This window comes from Glandiceps talaboti, chromosome 8, assembly GCF_964340395.1.
Source record: "Glandiceps talaboti chromosome 8, keGlaTala1.1, whole genome shotgun sequence".
In the NCBI taxonomy this organism is placed as follows: domain Eukaryota; kingdom Metazoa; phylum Hemichordata; class Enteropneusta; family Spengelidae; genus Glandiceps; species Glandiceps talaboti.
In genome coordinates, this window is record NC_135556.1 from 14,800,679 (window position 1) to 14,823,643 (window position 22,965).

The 22,965-nt window shown below is 35.1% G+C and overlaps 2 protein-coding genes across 2 annotated transcripts; one reads left to right on the top strand and one right to left on the bottom strand.

Moving 5' to 3' along the window:
- Positions 1-3,008: 3,008 nt before the first annotated feature.
- LOC144438833 (vacuolar protein sorting-associated protein 37A-like) lies at positions 3,009-11,293 on the bottom strand. The gene is made up of 9 exons (XM_078128018.1): positions 11,080-11,293; positions 10,379-10,453; positions 8,809-8,923; positions 8,198-8,295; positions 7,354-7,534; positions 6,813-7,008; positions 6,029-6,156; positions 4,852-4,995; positions 3,009-4,281 (listed from the first exon to the last, which is right to left on the bottom strand). The coding sequence occupies exons 1-9, from the start codon at positions 11,181-11,183 to the stop codon at positions 4,219-4,221; spliced, it is 1,104 nt and encodes a 367-aa protein (XP_077984144.1). The 5' UTR covers positions 11,184-11,293; the 3' UTR covers positions 3,009-4,218.
- Positions 11,294-11,384: 91 nt separating this feature from the next.
- LOC144438570 (CCR4-NOT transcription complex subunit 7-like) lies at positions 11,385-22,104 on the top strand. The gene is made up of 7 exons (XM_078127655.1): positions 11,385-11,494; positions 13,167-13,422; positions 14,328-14,521; positions 15,147-15,308; positions 17,595-17,772; positions 18,152-18,229; positions 19,028-22,104. The coding sequence occupies exons 2-7, from the start codon at positions 13,312-13,314 to the stop codon at positions 19,151-19,153; spliced, it is 849 nt and encodes a 282-aa protein (XP_077983781.1). The 5' UTR covers positions 11,385-11,494; positions 13,167-13,311; the 3' UTR covers positions 19,154-22,104.
- Positions 22,105-22,965: the final 861 nt, after the last annotated feature.

Consider the following 22,965-nt stretch of genomic DNA (forward strand, 5'->3'; position numbering starts at 1 on the left):
GCAAGGGTAAAATAGCTTAAAAGTTATGAGTTGCTAATCTCTCTAAACAATAGCCTAGCTTTATATTAGCAAAGGTTAAATAGCTTAAAAGTTATGAGTTGCTAATCTCTCTAAACAATAGCCTAGCTTTGTATTAGCAAAGGTTAAATAGCTTAAAAGTTATGAGTTGCTAATCTCTCTAAACAATAGCCTAGCTTTGTATTAGCAAAGGTTAAATAGCTTAAAAGTTATGAGTTGCTAATCTCTCTAAACAATAGCCTACCTTTATATTAGCAAGGGTTAAATAGCTTAGAAGTTATGAGTTGCTAATCTCTCTAAACAATAGCCTAGCCTTGTATTTGCAAAGGTTAAATAGCTTAGAAGTTATGAGTTGCTAATCTCTCTAAACAATAGCCTACCTTTGTATTAGCAAGGGTTAAATAGCTTAGAAGTTATGAGTTGCTAATCTCTCTAAACAATAGCCTAGCTTTGTATTGGCAAGGGTTAAATAGCTTAGAATTTATGAGTTGCTAATCTCTCTATACAATAGCCTACCTTTGTATTGGCAAAGGTTAAATAGCTTAAAAGTTATGAGTTGCTAATCTCTCTAAACAATAGCCTACCTTTATATTAGCAAGGGTTAAATAGCTTAGAAGTTATGAGTTGCTAATCTCTCTAAACAATAGCCTAGCCTTGTATTTGCAAAGGTTAAATAGCTTAGAAGTTATGAGTTGCTAATCTCTCTAAACAATAGCCTACCTTTGTATTAGCAAGGGTTAAATAGCTTAGAAGTTATGAGTTGCTAATCTCTCTAAACAATAGCCTAGCTTTGTATTGGCAAGGGTTAAATAGCTTAGAATTTATGAGTTGCTAATCTCTCTATACAATAGCCTACCTTTGTATTGGCAAAGGTTAAATAGCTTAAAAGTTATGAGTTGCTAATCTCTCTAAACAATAGCCTAGCTTTGTATTAGCAAAGGTTAAATAGCTTAAAAGTTATGAGTTGCTAATCTCTCTAAACAATAGCGTCACTTTGTATTAGCAAAGGTTAAATAGCTTAAAAGTTAAGAGTTGCTAATCTCTCTAAATCTCTCTAATACATTTACAGATGTATGTTTTGTTATTCTGACAAGCCCTTATTCTTGTCTTGTCATTTACCTTTTTACTCAAATTTATACTCATGTCAAATGTTAATATTTTCTCTAATTTACGTACACACTGAAAGATTCAGTTGTTGATCTGTTTATGTAACCACTTAATACTAGTCACACAAGTCATTTATCTACGGTGTAAACAATGACTGGATCTATTGAGTTATTAAACTTATGTCAGATGTTTTTATTTTCTCTATTTGAACTTAGGTAAAAAAAAAAATGATTGTTTGGTTCCGGTAACCCAACCCAATCTAGTTTTTCAAAGTCGACCCTATACTGTTTTTGAGATAATTCAAACAAATTATTGAAAAATCAATTTTTTTTTTTTGCAAAGTTGTGAGAGAAATAGTGAGATTTGATGACATTATCATCTTGTGATCAAAACAACATGGCAGAATACAGTGTAGCACACAATGTTGTCGGCATATCACATGGAAAGTATGAACACATCAATGAGAATTCTCTTTTGACCTCTATGTACAATATAACAACCTGAACCAGACAAAAAAAAACCTACCTAGCCTCCCTGTTTTGAAATTGGGCGTTATTTGAACCACACAATTTTTTTTCCATTGGCCTAATCCATGTCATATGTTTTACTTGTACCTTTTTGAAGCCATTGTTCAGTGACCATCTCATTTGCATTGTATTGCATTGTAGTGTAGTGTAGTGTAGTGTAGTGTAGTGTAGTGTAGTGTATTGCATTGCATTGTACTACATTGTATTGCATAGCTGCCTTTCCAGCCAGCATGTTGATGAAGTTAACAATTGCAGGTTACTAAACCAAGGCTTTGATTTACACAATGTAACTTCTTGAAGTCATATTGTGTAGGTACTTTCTTTGTGTTGGTTGACAGCAGCCATGAGCAGACCCTGCAAATGTAACTGAACCAAAGTTGAAATTATTGTGATGTAGACCTTTTTAGCCATGCTATGCAACTGTTTTGTTGTAATTGTAGTATAGTTATTTACAGATGAATGTACACAAATTTGTCAGACTAAAGTACACTTTGTTTGTGCCAAAGGCCACAAAACCCTATTAAACTTGACTTGGAGTCAACTCAGCAATAATTCAGAATGATTTACCTGTGTGTGTTTCCTGGTGGTAGATACTGTAAACCTGTAAAGTTTTGCCAAAGACTTATTTTCATTTATTTTGCTGGACAATAAAAACATGAAAATAAGTAGTGACTGAAGTGCCTTCTTTTACATGAACACGGTGTACCAGTCTGATAATTTGTAAAAATTTAGTCTTTGAGAACTAGCTGAAGACAGTATTGAAAATCAAAACATGAAGATGAGTGTATGAATTTCTTTCCGGGTAGAATATGACACCATAAATTAAGTAGCAGGGAGTACAAGATAAATGCCATCCGGGCAATACACGCCTCCTACACTCGGCGTGTACATACATACACACACACACACACGTATACATACATACATACATACATACATCCATCCCCCCCCCCCCTACACACATACATTATTTCTCTGTAATGGCTTGTAACGTTCAAACCATCATTTGTTATTTAAAACAAATGCTAGGACCAAACTCTGCTGTGAATGGTTTCCATGACATCAAACATACAAAGCTCAGTCAAATGTTTTACTTTTCCAATACATGACATGGTGTTTATTCAATAAAAATCTTTTAATCACATTCACTACATAGTACAATATTTTACTCAACTCTCTCTCTCTCTCTCTCTCTCTCTCTCTCTCTCTCTCTCTCTCTCTCTCTCTCTCTCTCTCTCTCTCTCTCTCTCTCTCTCTCTCTCTCTCTCTCTCTCTCTCTCTCTCTCTCTCTCTCTCTCTCTCTCTCTCTCTCTCTCTCTCTCTCTCTCTCTCTCTCTCTCTCTCTCTCTCTCTCTCTCTCTCTCTCTCTCTGATTTATATGCTTGGATATTCATCATTATACTGTGCACAAGCAAAGTTGTAGGTGTTCAAACAGAAAATACAGGATTTATACCCTAGTCATACTGTGCATCTATATCATGGTGTTGTGGTTCTCAAAAAAAAATTAAAAAAATTAAATTTGTACATGTAAAATTATACTATCCTCCAATATTTTTTTGCGCCCTCACACATTGTTCAACCCCTCTGGAGTTGGCCTGTGAGGGAAGAGCAACATTATGTATCGTACAGTCTAAACTGAGGAAAATGGTTATTTAAGTTGCACGAGCTGCAATTGGAAGATTTTTTGAAGCACTTGCGTGTAATGTCATACACCCTGCACAGTATTAAATCACCTGTGGGTAAACACCTGTACACATAGTATGATACAATAGATATTGATTTTTTGGTCTGCACCCAAAAATCACAATTTCAACTTTGCTATACTACTTACAGATGGAATAGACCTCTAATTAACATATACAATGTCTAATTATTGGTATTTCAACAATTTTTAGTGAATATATTGTTGGTTGTCTGATCTAAAAAATTATACCCCAGTTACAGCCAGTGCAGCTTTAAACAACTCATTAGTGGCAATTCTACATATTGAAAATATCCAAAGATTTCATGAAATCCTATACTAGGTTGCCTTAATTCAACAAAATAACGTCAGAATATAAATCAGAGAGTTGTAAGTAAAATATTGTACTCTGCGCTGTCTATATATTTTGATTAGTATATTTTATAACTGACTGATTCACTCCTAAAATTGAAATTCTGTTTTTTTTTTCTCATAAAAATGTTGCCCAAAATTAACTCTTACACAGCTGTTTCTAAGTTGTCATAAATACGCAAGATTGGTAGCGAAATAAAATGTGACAACATTGATGTAAACAATTTGTCTAGCACACTTGAGATGTTTACTAAATGTATATGGCACTACAATATCAAAACTTTGTAAATCTTTAGCATATTTTTTGCACATGTATGCTGTAAAAAAACCCAACAACTTCAGTTACTGCACTAATACAACTTAGCACAAATAAAATGCAGAATGTAAAATGAATGCCAAGGGTTGTACGCCAGGTTTGTTTTGTGTACAGCAACTCTGAAGTCAATTTAGATAATGTAATATATTGTAACAAGTTGAAAGTCTTCATGTAAAAGAATTCCTTTTTGCACAATGTCAGTACCTTCCTGGCATCATTTGGTGGAGTTTTTCTTCCTTGCCTTTCCTCACATGACTTAACTGCAAAGAGAACAAAATAACAAATTATCTAATACTGAATAAACTCTGACAAAACCAAGTCGATGGCCCTAAACAATTCTTGTGCAGAGGCAGAGGCTTGTATTACATTTCATGGTTTGATAAGAACAGTTTTATGGCCTCTTTATGTCTGCATGAAATGCCAGAGGAACTTCTAATTTGTATGTGAACATGAACTATTATGTACAGAGGCCATACAACTATTCTTATCAAATGATGAAATGTAATATAAGTCTCTGTACTTCCAACATGCTGTGACAAATGTTATTAATCCAATTTAGTTATTTACTAGTGTTATTAATCCGTTTACTTTTATACCAGTTTATATCAGGTTCCATTCATCTACAATCTGATGTCGGTAGTTGTGCATCTGTTATGTTCTGGGTCATCAAAGTGTGAATCATCATGAGTATGCACAATGTCCTTAAGTATCATTATAACGCAAATATACTTTACCTACTTACTGTCTACACACTGTCTACACTCTACTTACTGTCTACACACTGTCTACACACTACTTACCTATTTACTGTCTATACACTGTCTACTTACCTTTCTCTTATCCATGAACTGTTGTACAAATGTTTCTATGTCTAATTTTTTATCTAAAAACAAGTCTGCAATTTTATCAGATTCTTCTTCTGCTTCCATTGAGGCAACTTTTAAATTGGCCAGAATGACACCTGCACTGAACCTCTGATAAAGGGAGATAATGAGAGAAGATTAGAATTGTAAATTGATTATTTTTTGTAGTGTGTGTGTGTGTGTGTGTGTGTGTGTGTGTGTGTGTGTGTGTGTGTGTGTGTGTGTGTGTGTGTGTATGTGTGTGTGTGTGTGTGTGTGTGTGTCTGTCTGTCTGTCTGTCTATATGTATGTATGTATGTATGTATGTATGTATGTATGTATGTATGCATGTATGTATGTATGTATGTATGTATGTATGTATGTATGTATGTATGCATGTATGTATGTATGTATGTATGTATGTATGTATGTATGTATGTATGTATGCATGTATGTATGTATGTATGTATGTATGTATGTATGTATGTATGTATAAAGAAATGCATAAGGAACGAGTTATACAGTCCGAATAAACAAATACAATCCGACATTTCCCATCAAAATTCTTTATCATGGATATCAAGGCACAATATATAGCAGGTAACAACCCGACTACACATTTGAATGTTATGGAATAGAACGTCTACCACACGAGTATTCAACAGTTAGGTAAGCGCAATACTGTAAAGCCACATTTGGGAAGACAAGATGCACCAGCTACATCCATTTCCTAGGTAATTATCTGTTCCATATATCTATCAAACTCAAAACAACTTTATCTCCAGTCCTGTCTCACAAACCTTCATCAATATTGTACACGTTTTCCTAAAATTCAAATCTCAATATATATCAGAGATTTTCAAATAACTTATTACTAAAGCTGAGACTTCACTGACTGTCAATGTAACGGTACTGATGTACGGTGTCTGTCAGAAACCAATTGGGAAAGTTACCAAGAATTCTAAAACAGTTTAATAAACCAATGAGTGTACTAGTTTACAAAGTATTATGTACTACTACTATAGTACTACGCCATCTAAAGACTTCAGCAATAAATGTGAGTTTTTACTGTGTTGATTTTGTTTTAAACACCTTACCTACTTATCATCGAGTAATGAAATTGCAAAACCCAAAATTTTACAGAAAGGATTTCATTCATATTTACCTCATTCAACTTTTGTTGTTTCTGACAATCTTCATCAAACTTCCGTCTTAATTTTGTCAATTCATTACATTTTTCAAGCAGTTTTGATTTACGGGCTTCTAATTCTGGCTTCTTTCTTATATTACTTTCTGAAACACAAAGACAATATTTGTTAAATGATTTGAGGATTGGAGGTTATTTTCTCTGCTGAAGCATTTTTATCCATTCAATAACATAACTACCTTTTAGTATTTTTGTTAAAAACCTTCGAGGTGTGAAACGAGTTTCTGTGTTTTTATTTATTTATTATTAATACATTATTTAGTGTCTGTCATTTATAATGAAATATTTGGAGAGATTATAAGGAGGATAATTACACAAAGGAGTTACGTTCATTTCTTTCAAAAATGTGTGAATTACAAATTGAAATGGGATATGTCTTCTGTCAAGACGTTTTTTTGTGTTCAGTATTTGCACACAACTTTTCATCCTGAAATGAACACAATACAATATGAATACATGTGATGAACTTATAACAAACCTGGGGGGGGGGGGGGGGGGGGGAACCAGTAGGGGTCTATGTTTTCTGTGAAGACTTGTTTTTGTATTCAGTATTTGCACACAACTTTTCATCAGAAAAAGAGCACAATATGAAATACATGTAGTGAACTTTGAACAAACCAGTGGGGGGGGGGGGACCAGTGGGAGATATGTCTTCTGTGAAGACTTGTTTTTATGGTCAGTATTTGCACACAACTTTTCATTATGAAATGAACACAATATGAAATACATATAGTTAACTTACTGGCTAAATCTTCATTAGCATTGCACAAATCTTGTCTGTCTGTCTGTAATTGTTTCACTTGTGGTAAATCTCTAAAATATTGTATGATTTGATATTCATCCGACTCATCGTTCAGCAACTGAAGCTCAGCTGTGGTCTTTCCTTTCAGGTCTGGAAAGCTAGCAGGCACAGTCGGCATTACGTAGGTACAGGAAAGCTAGAATAGCAACACAAACATTAATTCTTTATTCAATTCTTTATTCTTGTCTACATACATTAACATACATTACACAGGAAATTTGTAAAAAAAAAATTGGCACAAGTATATTTTTTTTAATAAAGTTCCATTTTCAAGATTATTTTGAGAGCAACAAATCATCAGATAAATCAATTGGAGCCTTGAAAAACTGGTGCAAAAGCTATTTTTTTTATTCCTTCATTTAATTTATAAAAGGAGGAATTTTCCATCTGAACCTAATAAATGTAGTCATCTTTGATGTAGCTTGCAGTAAACATTAACTTTTCTAATATGAAGACTGACTGATTCCTACACTTAACTTACAGGTATAGGGCTTGATGTTGTTGGAAATGTTGGCATAGGAACCTGTGGGAGATAACTTGGTATGTTTCCGGTTCCCATATGTGATGGAGTTGTTGAAGCCACTGGATTGGCAGGATATGCCGGATAGGGCATATGTCCCTGTGGTGGTTGTGCTGGGTATGGCAACTGACTACTTGGTGACCTGTTTAGAGAGGAGAGATATCCACTTTTCATACTTGATCTATTTTTCAAAAAATTCTTACATCTTGAAAATACTTTGCAAGTTTACCATCAACTTTTTACTGAGAATACATGTGTATATCAAGTTGGGTGCCGTATTGAATACATTCATGGATAACTTTCATATAACTTTGCTATTTCTATATGTTTATAATTTCTTTGTTAAAACTGTTAATTTCAAATGAATTATGATAGCAAATTCATAATATACTCAACATGTTCTGTAACTTTCACATGAAGACACTGAAAGTTAAATATTGCCATATTTATTAACGTTGTGTGTCCTATGAAATGAAAGAATTCTGCATGTACATGAATGTTTTTTCCCAAAATATAAGTTGTTTGGAAAGTCAAAATTGAATTCTTTCCATGAATGTGTATGTACACACACTACATATAACGATGAAGGCCAAAATGCACAAGCAGTAATACAACATACACAGAGTTTTAGAATGAAACGTATAGAGTAACTGATAAAATGGGATTACATTTGCATTACACACAGACACACACACATGATACACACAGACACACGGAGACAGACACACGGAGACAGACACATACACACACACACACACACACACACACACACACACACACAGACTAACTGTAAACATGCACTCACTGCATTGTTGCATCGGCTCCATATACCATTGGTGGATTGTTTGTAAATTCTAAAATAATTGAACGGATTGTACTTCCAAGATCTGTATGGACAGCAAACTGCAAAGATAATGGAATAAATTGACATTTGTCAGTCATGGCTATATTACCCAGTCCTTACTGTACTTTCAAGGTCTATGGTACAATTTTTAAATTCAGAAAGAAAACATTGAAATCTTCCATTCACTGATAACACAGATACATCTTTACAATGTCGACTCAGAGTCTGAACAGTTTTTTTAAAAAAACTAATTAATTAGCATGTAAGAGATGTACTGTTCTCAGCACTGATGTCATGTGTCTTGAGTGAGATAAGTGAAACAAGCTGGAGAGATATAGCAGTAACACCCCCTGATGATACGTGAGTAAAAAATTTGGCTCTCAGTTTCCTATAAACTCTGTCAAAAATCTTATCCATAGCTTTGGACCAAGAGTCCATAAATGTTCATTCTCATAAAATTGTTCATGTTACTTGAGTTTTAATGTAAATTTGATCGATTTCAGAATCAAAATGTTTGTTTGTTTGCATTATGTGTTCGTTTGTTTGTAACTCTGTACAAGAAAGATTCTTACGTTATTAATCCCTGAACATCCTGTTACTACCATCTGTTCGTTGACCCATGGATGTCTGACAGGGGGTGTCACTTTCACAGTTGGTTTCTCTTGTGGGAAAAGTGGAGGTAGGGTTCTGCAAAACAATGAGATAAATGCATAACATGAAAAAAAAGTGTTCTGTTACTAAACAAAATGCAATTGTTTATGTTGTTGATAGGCCACACTTTGTATCTCATTAAATTAAAAGTATGCCCCAAACTTACAGTCACTACACAAAACTTAGATGAACATTTCAGGTTGTTTACTATTCCATTTGTTCAGAGACACTGGGTATTACATTTTGGGATTTCTGTAATCTAAGGTCACACCGCTTTGATTGATTGAAGTAAATTGTACATGTTTACAGGACTAGAAAGACCTTAACAATTGCTGAGTCCATTTTTTTCAAAATGTGATGCAGATTGTGTGTATATGATTTGACAACTTTAATCTCTTGAGATCATGAACCTCACAAAGGGATTCTTCCAGTGTGTGCATATTTAGTTCAAATGTCTCTGTGAATTGACACATTAGCAGCCAATAGATACAATGTAAAGTTTGTTGGGGAACTCGCACTTTATCCACAAAGTAAAAACACTGTAAATATTGTTAAACCACACATACCAAATTTATTACAAAAATCACCAGCTGCTCATTATTATCAAGGTTTTTCAGAGAGGAATTAAAACGTTGTTAACTGTATGCATTCAAATTTGACAATAACCCCCATGAAGTTAGGGGGTCTTTTAATTAACCACCATTCCAGTTTTAACATAACTCAGTTCAGTATGTGAAAATAAAACATTTGCTTTTTACTTCAGACATAGTCTTGGTTACCCAGACTCTGGTCGCTGGGGGCTTTGCCAATGAGACCTCCCCAAACAAGAGTCTGGGAAAACCACATTCCAACTACCCCATGACATTCCAACTACCCCAAGAAGCCACACAGTACATTTCTTCCAAGCGTAAAAAATGGGCTTATGAGGCTTGTTTGTTGTAATTAATATACATCAGTCGTTTGAGAAGTGATAATCTGTAGCGAAGGTACCCAAATCGTTCAGCCTGCAATGTTGGACGTGAAGTACTCCCCATGATGCACTGCTTCAGAAGCTACTTCCTGCATGGGTGAGTTGATATCTCATTTTCCCAGACTCTCATTTGGGGAGGTCATGTAGACAGAGCCCCCAGCAGTGAGAGTCTGGGTAACAGAGACTACACAGTACATTATCCCTTCTATTCTTCTGCTGCTTACTAATGTCACTCTTTCAGGTATCAACGGTAAGTTGAATGACCTCTGACAGTCCCTTCCCTGAAGTACAAAAATGTCCGGAATCCATGTTTCAGGATTGTTCCAAAATATCTCCATTGCATCTATCCAAAACCATAGATGTTGGAAAGAGAGCACGCTCTAACACCTATGCCAAAGACACTATCAGACTGTGTCTAATTCAAGTCTAGTAAATAACAATTATATTGCTATAAATATTTACTCAATACTTTTGCCAAAGGATTCCACAACTTGTACTACACACAAAAATCATATACTTACATATTTAATGATACTGTTGATGCACCTGTTGTCGTTGTTACCCTATATTCTACATCACGTTGAATTTCTGTAACACTAAGACAGAGAGAGAGAAAATATATTGAGGTCATTACGGAATAAAAAATAAATGAAATACCTATAAAACGCACCACAAAAAATTATCCGTGTATGTGTTTGCAATTTAGATTCTCGTGAAGGAGATTTGTAAATTTTCCATTTGTGTAAGACAGAATGAGTAATGGTCACCACCATTAAGGGTGATTGGGCACAGGCACTTATTTCCCAAAATCTGTATCAGAATGTTTCTATCAGAATACAATAAAATGTCGATGACGTGTTTAGCCAACTATATATGAAAGGGGTAAAATTACACTTGTTTCTGTGACCGAGCAAGTTCACAGCCAACTATATATGTAAAATTACACTTGTTTCTCTGATATATCGTCTATATTTCGCGGTGAACTTGCGTGATCACAGAAAAAAGTGTAATTTTACCCCCATATATAGTTCAGTTCAGTTCACAGTTTAGTTGGCTAAATACGTCAATATTATCGATATTATGGACATTTTATTGGATTCTGATAGAAACATTCTGATACATATGTCGGGAAACAAGTGCCTGTGTGATCGGGTGACTCATTGCCAATAAACAATGTATTATTGTGTAAAGGGTGACTATTACAATGTATGTTCATACTCACTTATGGTTGAATCGTTTCAAAGACTCTATCTGTTTACTTCTCTGTTGTTGTAGGTGTGTGGCTGCTGGGAGATTGCTTTTCTTGTTTCCAAAAAGCCACTCCATTCTCCTACACGTTATAGATATCAACTTTGACAGAGCAAACACAAAAACAATAATTTATGTCTTAAAAGATGCGGAAGTGCACTGTATGAAAGCGCATTTTTACAACGACGATGACTCGACTCCGCAGTCAATATAATGAGCGCCCTCGGTGGTAAATCCCCGAAACCTATCCCGTGAGTCTTTTAACCGCATGCGCAGTAGCTGCTATGTAGTTTTTCAGGGTCCAAGGATTTTGCAAGTTCTGCTTTAAAAAAAGTACAAAATACACCATCAAGGAGACATAGAGTAGCCACCATTCCCACTTCAACAAGGTATTTAATATCACAACCTTCTGTTTTTGTTGTTTTTAGGGTAGGATCAGGAGTATGATCGTCTCACGAGACGACTGACCTTCTGGCGATCATCTGAGAATCAAGTTTGGCACGATGATGCTTGTATTTTGTGTGCAGCTTTGTTCGCCTTCCCGTAAACAAAACATCGCTTGTAAACAAATCGGTGCATCGTTTGTACCAAGTAACGTTATTCGAGGGAAAATCATTGTTGTTTTAGTTGAAGTGTGTAATTTTGTAAGTGCAAAAGCCTTTCCAAACGTAGTTAATTCGGAAAATGCTAACTGCTGTAGCTGTCAATGTGTGCCAGGTATTCCCCGCCTCGATCTGGTGCTGGCAATTGAGTATTCGTGACATCACGTTTGGTTTTGATTACCTGCCAATCGATCCAACAAACTTAGCTACATAATTCCTTCGTGTTTCAAAACGTTGACGTTTCATTCAACATTTTGTCGCAAGTGGTACAGAGTAATTAACTGTAGGTAAACGACGTGAAGAGAAGTATATTTTAATATTTGTGCTCACAGCTGTCTTGAATACTCTAAACTTACTTGTCTTTTACTATACACAAGGAAGTATAAACCCACCTTTAAATTAATCACTACATGTATAAGCATGGAGGTAGGAAGGACTTCCTTCCTACCTCCATGGTATGATTACTCTGAAAGCATTCACTTTGATCATGAATAACTCATTACAAGAATTAAATGGCTTTGGAAAGGGATGTTAATAAGATGCCTGTAGAGCCCATACACTGTTGTGTTGCAGTGATACTTTTAAACTGTCCAATAAAAACAGAGTCTTCAGAGAAACTGTCTGAAACAAAACACACAGACTTATTTTTACCACTTTATGATAGCGCCACACTATGGTAGCCATCTTTAATTGCATGGAGAAATGTTAAATAATATCGTGTTGCTTGCTTTGTAGCCATCCAATCAGTATGTTGATTTGACAATCAATATAATATATGTCAGCATGAGTGGCGGATAAGTCACATAGGTACACATATTATTTTCTGTGTTTCCTTGGGACAGAAAATGAAGAGACAGTAGTCAAAGTTATATCTACATTCTGTGCAAGCTAAATCAGTTTAGTAAGGTTGTGAGTCCAGTTACGAAATGAATGCTTTTTTTGAGGGAGAACCTGGTGTGTGTATTTGTCACATACATGTATGGCTAAACAAAAACAATTATACTTTCAATATTGTAAGATAAGACCGGTCATGGTTTGGAGAAAGAGGAACCACTGCATTCAACAGTCAACTCAACATAACATTATTATGGGAATATTATAATGTGTTTCCGATGTAAATGATGACAGATGGTTATCTACTTATGTTATATCATATGCCTGATGTTGTAACAAGATACACTGGTGGGTCAAGGAAAACCATTTCACAAAAAGTAACCATGTGTAAATGTCGTAAACTAATTCACTAATTATGTAATATAACAAAGTATTATTGAAATTTGAAAGATAGTTTTTGTGTATGATGTCTGTCCATAAATCTATAGTAACCAAAATAATTGTACATCATCTCGTTGTTCTTGTATCAGCTGTGTTATTATTACATGACATTTTATGCAAAGGTTGACAGTGAAACTAGTCCATATGTGATTAACTAACAAAACTCTTTTCATTTCTGTTGCAGTTCAACCATTTCCAGAATAATTAAGAACTCCTGACATAAAGCCTGGGGAGGTCCCCGTTTTTTTTTTATACCTAAACTATGAACTAGCATATGGTGTCCATGATTTGCTGATTTAGTATAGAGCCCAAACCATTGCAGTACCATCATGCCGTCTCAAGTCAATGAACCAGTTATTATAGATGTCTGGCAATCAAACATGGAGGAAGTTTTCAAAAAAATGATCCATCTTGTACCAAACTACAACCACGTAGCAATGGTAAGTAGCCATCTTGTATGTGTGTTTGTGACAGAAAGGAACACTCAAATGTTTGTTCTCTGAGAGCCAAGTATTTGAGAGTTTGATAATTATACTTCAGTTTCTTGCATATTTTTCTTCTTCTTTAAAAGTACAGTCCTCAGAATGAGTAATGTCATACTGGCGGCGTAGCAGCAGAGGGAAGTTGAAACAAAATATATACAGTTAAAATATGTATATGGTAGCAAGTATGGTCAGACTCCATCACTCTAAATAATAGGAGAAATAGTACACTCCTATCATGACTGTCGGTTGGCCCATGAGGTGCACATCTGGGAGTAAATTTGTGTTTTGTGCAACAAGAGAGGTACTAGTACATGTGTTGTGGCATTTGGAAGAGTTGAAAAGCATGTGAAAAATATTCAATGGAAATAAATGTATTCAAAGATGGCACCTGACATACTATTTTGATGTCCCACAGGAGTCATGAAAATCAACCCGTGCATACATTTATGTGTATGTTCAGTCAGTGTATAGCTGTGAAATCTACACCTACATTGTGTTAGCTATGTTGTGAAATCTACATCTGCATTATGTTATGAAATCAAAATCAACCATTAGACAGTTAATTGTGGTGCGTTGGTTGGTTGGTTGACTGTTTTTGGAAATATTGGAAATCCCTCCTTCTGAATTAGGAGCAACTTCATTCAAAGTCAGTGTTCTTCAAATTATAAATTGAAAATAGGACAAAAAACACACCACAGACAGACTCACGATTACAAACACATTAAAAAGAAGATTTTAGCCAAACTCTAGATCTATTAAAATACATCAGCAGTCAGTGCCCACAACTTTCATTCCTCAATCATTTTTATCACGTGAATTAGTTTGCTGTGAATAACTTTTATAATTTTGTATACTTTCAGGACACTGAATTTCCAGGTGTGGTTGCCAGGCCGATAGGTGAATTTCGCAGCACTGCCGACTACCAATATCAACTTCTTCGATGTAATGTTGATCTTTTAAAAATCATCCAACTAGGTCTTACATTCTCGGATGACAATGGGCAGTATCCACCGGGTGCATCAACATTCCAATTCAACTTCAAATTCAATCTCACGTAAGCAAGTTATGATTTGTATATATTTGGCAAGTAAATTTTCCATGAAACCCATCTATTACAAGGCTTGATATAATGAAAAAAGTTCATTTGCCCCCTGGACAAGTAGAAAATAAAAAGTATCTTTCCAAATAAAAAAGTACTGGAAGGTTATAACCCACAAGCAGTTCCACATTTTTTAGCATTGAGCTTTCAATCTGTCTTGGTAGAAAGTACTTGTCTACAAAATGGATATTGTTTTGTAAATTTAATTTACATGTTGTCTCTTTTGATCAATCTTTGTCATTACGTGAGATGCCATATTGTTATTTCCAGTTTGAATTTCACTTTGAGTTTGGGATTTTATTCTTGGCATAAACTGTAAACTTAGGAAGTCCAAGTAGACTCATTGTTCATATGCTTGCCTTCTATTCAGATGCTAAAATATCACTTCGAAAATTACTGTAACTACAGAAAAGTTATACATGTACTTATATTGTACTTCAGTATTTATATTTCACTTTTTCAAAACTTACTGTTTTAAATTTCAAAGATGAAAACTGTGCCAACTTCCTTTAGTGGTTTTAAGTGACAATGAATGGAGATAACTGATAATGAGACACACATTGTTGTTTTTATTCTACAGGGAAGATATGTATGCTCAAGATTCAATAGACCTGCTTACAAATTCTGGAATTCAGTTTAAGAAACACGAAGAGGAAGGCATAGATGTCACAGACTTTGCAGAGCTGCTTATGACATCAGGAGTCGTCCTTTGTGACAAAGTCAAGTGGCTTTCCTTTCATAGGTGAGTTATCGATTGTGTCTTGTCTTGTCTTGGCTTCGTTCTACTTTACAAAACATCTCATGTGGCTGTAAACAGTCCATCATATATGTGACATATCTTAGATGAAAAAAATACACATCTTTCTTTTTTACTCTGATATTTTTCAAAGAGCTTGAAAAGCTGTAGTGCATACATGTAAATATACTTTGCTTCACTCCTACGTAAGTAATCGTATGTTGAATCATGGTTATTGCTATCAGATATGTAGTATTGCAGTACTGTAGTGTTCTCCTCAGAGGTCTTTGTTTATAATTTGCATAACAAAAGGAACATGTTAATTAGCATGCAATTTGTCATGACAAGTTTTGAATCATGATTCACTCCAGACACCAGGAGAAACCTGTCTCTTCTCCATACTCAATATTCTATGTTGTTGTCTTTTCTTCATGATAATTTGGTCAACAATTTGTAGACTTTCAGTCAGTATCCTCAGTGTTTTTGCTACGGTTTGGGATCCCAGGTAACAGCAGGGTGTAAAAGTTACACAGTTTCTCATACAATCTATCATAATTTTGTTTGGAAACCCTGGTAAAATTACCCAGTAGATTTGACCTGCTTATTGCCCTTATTAAAAATACTGATCCTACTGTATACCAATGATGTACATAGTTTTAAGGTTCATTTCTCAAATGTCAAAGTGAGCCTTTGAATTCTTAAAAATAGCAATGAGTAATTTGACCTTCAAATTCTTATAGGATGTCATGGGATATTGTGTGTGTGAAATAAATAAATATGTACTAGATATCACTGTTAGAGAACTTATCAACATTGTCAAATTGTGTCAGTTTAAAGTATGTGGTATTGAACTTTTAGTACATGATGATTTAGAAACTTCACTTGAATACTGTATTGCCAAATTGTGGCTTTTGAAAGTTTGTGATATTGAACTTTCAGTACACACTGCTTAAAAAATTTCACTTTTAGTACAGTGGTTTAGAAAACTTCACACGGAGGATATTGTAAAATTGAGGCTGTTTTAAAGTACTGGGTATTGAACTTTTAGTCCACACTAGTTTAGGAATCCTCCCATGCAAATCTGAATTATTTAGTTTCATGGTCCCTGGTGTAGTTTATGTTTTGTATGAAGAAGGTTAGTGTAGTTACATGGTTATGAAAGTAATCTGTGGCGAACACCAAAGTTGTTTTGATTTGTGAAGTCATTCTGATGTGTTATAAAGTGTGTCACTTTATTAGGTGTCATAGTATACAGCTATATAATATCTTTACTTGATCCAACTAACCGAGTGTAGATGTCACATATCTCATATTTCAATATAATCACAGTTTAAATACCAAATGTTACAAATACACATACATCATTGGTTCCTGTTATATGATAACAACAGCACTTGTATCTCTGTACAATTAATTTCAGCAATATCTGTGATGGGAAAGTGACATATGGGGGGGGGGGGGGGGGGGGTGTTTTCATGTTTTTGTCAAAGAACTTGACAAATGCTCTCAGAGTTCTTGTGCAGGCTGATTTAGTACAAGGGTCATTCCAAGAGGGTGAAGTGATTATATTATGTAGAGTTTGTACTCCAAGAATAATTTTAGAAAGTTATGTAATGTACATCATCCATGTATAATTCATCTCTTTTGGGCATATGTCCAATATCAAATTAAAATCTTTTTTTGGGCATATGTCCAACATCAAATTAAAAAAAGTGTTCTTGAAGAATACTTGCAGTAAATAACTGTATATCAAAATTACTATCCTGAAGAAGACAAAGTGACACATTGCTAGATATATCACCAACCTAATAAAGAAAGTATTCACTGAGAGTAATAAACCATCCAACACATCTTATTTCAAAGTACAATTGTCAATGTCATTACGACACTGGTAACCGAGCCTTCAGTTTACTAAGATAGATGCAAAGTAAATCAATATGGTAAAGTACACAAGTGAGTCAAGCGATAGCAGTTCCTCAATTGTGCAATTCTAATCACCATGTGATCAGCGTAGTGTAAACATTGGAAGTCCCAAAACAGCACTGCAAGTTCATGGAACGCTAAATAAACTGTTGACAGTTATAACATACCCAAATAAACTAGTTTTCAGAGACACCTCCCTACTGAGACTATAATTAAACCAACGTCCATTCAATAGCTTATCACTGTTGTATCAAAATGTTGCGACAATAGATTTAGTTTGTGTCTATTTTAGTAAATGAAAGCTCAATTATCATCGTAATATTTCCTTTTAAAAACCCACCTAAGCAGATTTGTTATTTTTTTCCACAGTGGTTATGATTTTGGATATCTTCTGAAATTACTCACAAGTTGTAACTTGCCAGCAGAAGAAGCAGAATTCTTTGATCTTCTCAGGACCTATTTCCCCAGCATATATGATATCAAGTACTTGATGAAGAGTTGTAAGAACTTGAAAGGTGGTCTTCAAGAGGTTTCAGAACAACTAGAGGTAAGTTATAAAGCAGAACTCTTGATTTCCCATAAACCCTTGCCTGAACACATGTCAAGTGCAGCAGGACTTTTTTTTTCAAAGTTGACAAATATACTGAGGTGCTATTTTATCACCCAAAACCTCAGTAAAGTGATAGCAGTAATCAGTACAAGCGTACTAAAGGTAGAAATAAGTCTGACGACTTCTCCTTTAAGTTGATAGCAGTAATCAGTACAAGTGTAGTGGAAATAAGTCTGACTGTACTTCTCCTTTAAGTTGATAGCAGTAATCAGTACACGTGCACTAAAGGTAGAAACAAGTCTGACTGGACTTTTCCTTTAAATTAACTACATAATCTGTGTGTCTATTTCAATGTCCTGTATTCTTCCTTCTACAGCTCAAGAGGATAGGTCCTCAACATCAAGCAGGAAGTGATAGTCTTCTCACGAGTATGTCTTTCTTTAAAATGAGAGAAGTAAGTTTATTTCCATTTACCGAATTCTGTCCTTCATCTAGGAATCAACACTATGTACATGAACAAAAGTTAAGATAGAATTTGTGAAACGAGGTGGTAACATACAGTTTGCTTTTCTTGTTTTGTTTTCAAACCATTTTCGGAATCAACCGTACAAGTGCACACTCCATAAATGTTATTGTTATATATATGGTAGACAGATCTGTACTCTGTATTTTGATTAGATGACATTGTGTAGACAATTAGATGTCATTCAGCCAAGGGAAATATGAGTGACCTAAGGGGCCTTTGTCACTATGAGACCCTTAGGTTACAAGTATTTTTTTGCTGAATGAAGACTGTATTGGAGAATAGCGTAATTATACCAGTGCCAGTAATATCAAAGAAAAATCGGGGAAAGTAATGGCAATTTTGAATGTTTTGAATGTTTTCAAACACAGCAGAACCAGTGACGTAGACACATGTTGTGGCATAGACACATGTTGTGTCGTAGAGTATATATTCTATATTTTTGTTCTAAATGGTCTGTGCATGGTATAATTAATAGAAATCAGTCAATGGTGACATGTTATCTTTAGTTTTTCTGTGCCAGAGATATTTTCCGTTCACTGAGATTGATTTTTGTCTTTTCAAAATTTTGATATTGACCTTCATAGCAACTTCAGATAAGATTGCAGTAATTTTTAATATGAACAAAAATAATAACATGCCTCTATTCTCTATTCTGAAATCATTGGATTGAATCCACCAAGATTTGAGATTTTCATAAACGACATGGTGTTCTTATTTTCCCCATAGATTTATTTTGAAGACTTTGTGGACGATGTGAAGTATTCTGGGCATCTCTACGGTCTTGGTTCATCATATGTTCAGAATGGATCAGCCCTCTCAGATGAAAATTCAACGACCAATATGACTACATAGCAAACGGGATCCTGTTTTTTTGTTTCCTTTCTTTGTCAGCACAGATTAGGTGCCATAATTTGATAGTTTTATTTCTTCTGGTCAATTAATACAATTGTGATAATTCTGTGAACATTGTGTATTACACTACAAGGGGCACCTTATTATGGTCTCTAATTATCAATTACAATCAGTCAACCTTTTCAGACACCCTAGGCCATTAGAAAATTTGTGTAGGCTAAATGATGCCATTTTTATCAGAGTACAATTCTCACTGCAGATCTACATCATAGATGACATCACTTGCCAAAATGCGTATTTGTTGATCAGTATGATCAAATATTGGGATTTGATTTCTGGTAAATACAGTGCAGAATCATCATTAGTAAGTTAGGAAACGTCATTCACAGGTCAGTAACATCACAAACAGTTACTTGAGAGGCTCGCCACATCTGTGATATTGAATTATAATCAGTAAGTTAGGGAGCTTTTCCACATAGCCATACTACAGAGTACAACTATCCAAATAACTGTTTTGCATATATAATTAACTGTTTAACATGCTGTGGAATATTTTCTTTGCAAAAAAATGTATTTCTTGCTGAAAACAAGTGGGAGCAATATTGCTTGCTCAGGTACTTTTAATTGAATCAGATATTGAAAAAGTCTCTTTGGCGAGGCATCTACAACTTAGCGATATGAAGTGCAATTATCAACAATAATTTTTATCATGCATCTGTGTGGGGATTTTGCATACATAATTAGTTGTTTTACATATTAGGCATCTGAACATCAACAAATGCGTGTGGTCAAGATATTGCTGTAGATACAACTTGTCACTGGTTGCAGATGACATTATATATTTGAATGAACAGTACTACTATGTTCCTATTTGTTATACGTGTTTCGAATAAAAAAAATTATGAGGTTTTTTGCTTATAAAGTTTTAGTTAAGCCACAAAATGGAAATTTACATAGCTGTGATGGTCTTGATGAGTTTGTTCACAAAACTGTATTTCAGCCAGGAAGAGAAACCCCTATCACCACAACCTGCCGAATGAATGCATTACTCCTGGAAATTTTAATTATTTGACAGTATTTGTTGAACCAAATTGCTTGGGAATAAGAGACAGTGTTGTAACCGGATTGTCTTAAGTTGTTTCATACATGATAGAGTTTCAGGTCATTTATTTTCGTCACCGTGAAGTGATAAAGTCTGTAACCGAATACCGAATGGTGGACTATGGTAAATATGTAATGAGCACTAAAACATGTGTAGAGCAAATTGGTAGTGTTACAGCATCAGCATGGTGACACAATGACTTGAATGAGGCCAAGCAACCAGATTGGCATTTTATGTCCTAAATAGCTAACAACTAGTGAGACCTCTACCAGTTGCAAGACTGAATACAACAGGTTTTATTAAATGGACTAACATACAGATATTGCAGTATCCAACAGAAGTAACCACCAAGAACTGAAAGTTACCGAATGCGTCGTCCCTTTACATGTAAATTATTGTTGCTCAATATTTTTCGTGATGTAGCAACGGGATAATCTGTTAAATATGATGCAGAAATAAATAATGATGCCAATCCATATTTTGCAGATTTCCGTTGCTGAAAATAATATTGCGCAATAATCCAGTTTTTTGTGGTAAGACCAATTGAAGGAAAATGTATACTAATTTTAATGATTTTATGTGCAGTTCAAGCACTGATTACAGAGACATGGTTTATAAGGATTTCAAAGAACTAGTGAATTCATTGTATTAGTTCAGATGTTGCAACTTGGTTTGCTGTGGTATTACTGCATTTTAATTGTCCATTCTTGTGTGACATTGTTATCCCTGGTGAACAGAATTTCTAGAGAAAAAAAATGGCAAAATTCAACAAGCCTTGAAAAGGTGTCATGAAATAAGTAACAGTCAATGGGAATGGGTGTAAGAAAATGTAAAATTGGCGAACAGTGTTGCACTTTGTGCAAGAAGTTTGTTAATACTGTGAACAATGCTGATTTCAACTTTGATTTTTTTTCCATTTTCGTCCCAACTGTTTATTCTGTTATTTTTGATTTAATAGTGCTTTGTGAGCAGTCTTTACAAATTGTTTACATGTGAAACAGAGTTGCCGTAGAAAGATGCCATTTGTGACACTGTTCATAAGGACCAACTCTATTTGAAAAGAACCCAGCCATTGATTATTTAACATGATATTACGACATTTTTGTGAGAATGGTCAGTGTATACATGACCATACTCAGTGACTATGGGCATGCTCAGTGACTACTTGATACTTAGTAACTCTGGGCATGCTCAGTGACTACTTGACGATACCTGGTTACTCTGGGGCATGCTCAGTGACTACTTGATACTTAGTAACTCTGGGCATGCTCAGTGACTACTTGACGATACCTGGTTACTCTGGGGCATGCTTAGTGACTACTTGATACTTAGTAACTCTGGGCATGCTCAGTGACAACTTGACGATACCTGGTAACGCTGGGCATGCTCAGTGACTACCTGACGATACTTAGTAACTCTGGGCATGCTCAGTGACTGACAATATTTAGTAACTCTGGGGCATGCTCAGTGACTATTTGACGATACCTGTTATCTCTGGGCATGCTCAGTGACTACTTGACTGTACTTTGTGACTCTGGGGCATGCTCAGTATCTGTACGAGTATACCTTGACTGTGAGCACACTCAGAGACACTACACTTTGTAGCAAATCAACCTTTACATATTTGAACTGCAATGTTTGTGTGACTTTTTTTCACCACACAAGTGCCTTGTGCACTGTGTAAATCAATGCAACATATGAAATCTATCCAAGAACATGATCACGAGAGACCGTAAGTAGAGGGTGCCCCAAGTAGTGTTAGTTTTTAGTCTTCTCTCTATCTAGTCATGTAATGCTTTCAGTTGTCTTTTGTGTTTATGCTTGTAAATACACATTACTACTTATATGATCATTGTGAACCTTTTCTGTCTTTATTGTTTTGTCTCAGTGAATGAGTCTAAATATGATGGAGCGAGTCAGTGTTTAATATTGATTTTGTGTGCAACTCTGTAGATTTTTTTTTTTTTTTTGTCAGAATGGATGACATGAATTCCCAGGTATATGTGTTTTGATGTGAAAGGTGTATTTGTGCAGATTGGTTGATCTCATCTCGTGGGCATGGATTTCTCAGTGTGCGTCTTGTGTGTAGCACAGTGATGTGGTGGCATGTTGCGTATTAGCACCCCCACCCCCCCCCCCCCCCCCCCACCCCCACCGTTGGTGAAGGCTGCAGGGGAGTACTATGTTGGGTCCCGTCTGTCCATCTGCAGTAATATGGACATCAATTTATTTCGTAACCATATTTTAACTGATGGCTGCTGTATTTGTCGTAAAATTCTGCATAGGAATTAGAAAATTGAAATGTGTTGACAATGAAGACTTGTATATATTATGTATTTAGAGATAGATAGTGGGGAGTCAAGTCTGTGTCCATAGATTACTGGTCTATGGTTTGTATATCAAAGCATTTATATGTGTCTGACATGTTGATTTTGTGTTGTAACAAAGCATTGATGTATGTAATGGTGACAAATATTCATATGTATGGATGGATGAACTTCAGGTTTGACAACCTTTGTACTAAACAGAGACTTGGCTGAACTCGCATAATTTCCTTATATGTATATCTATAATTACTATGTTGAGTGTTGTAGGTTTTACCGTGTACTTTATTACCAACCACTACAAAGGCAGCCATACTTGGAGTGTGTACAGAATTGTAAGGATATTGAAATAAAAAGTATTATTCGGACAAAATTTCATGGGTTAA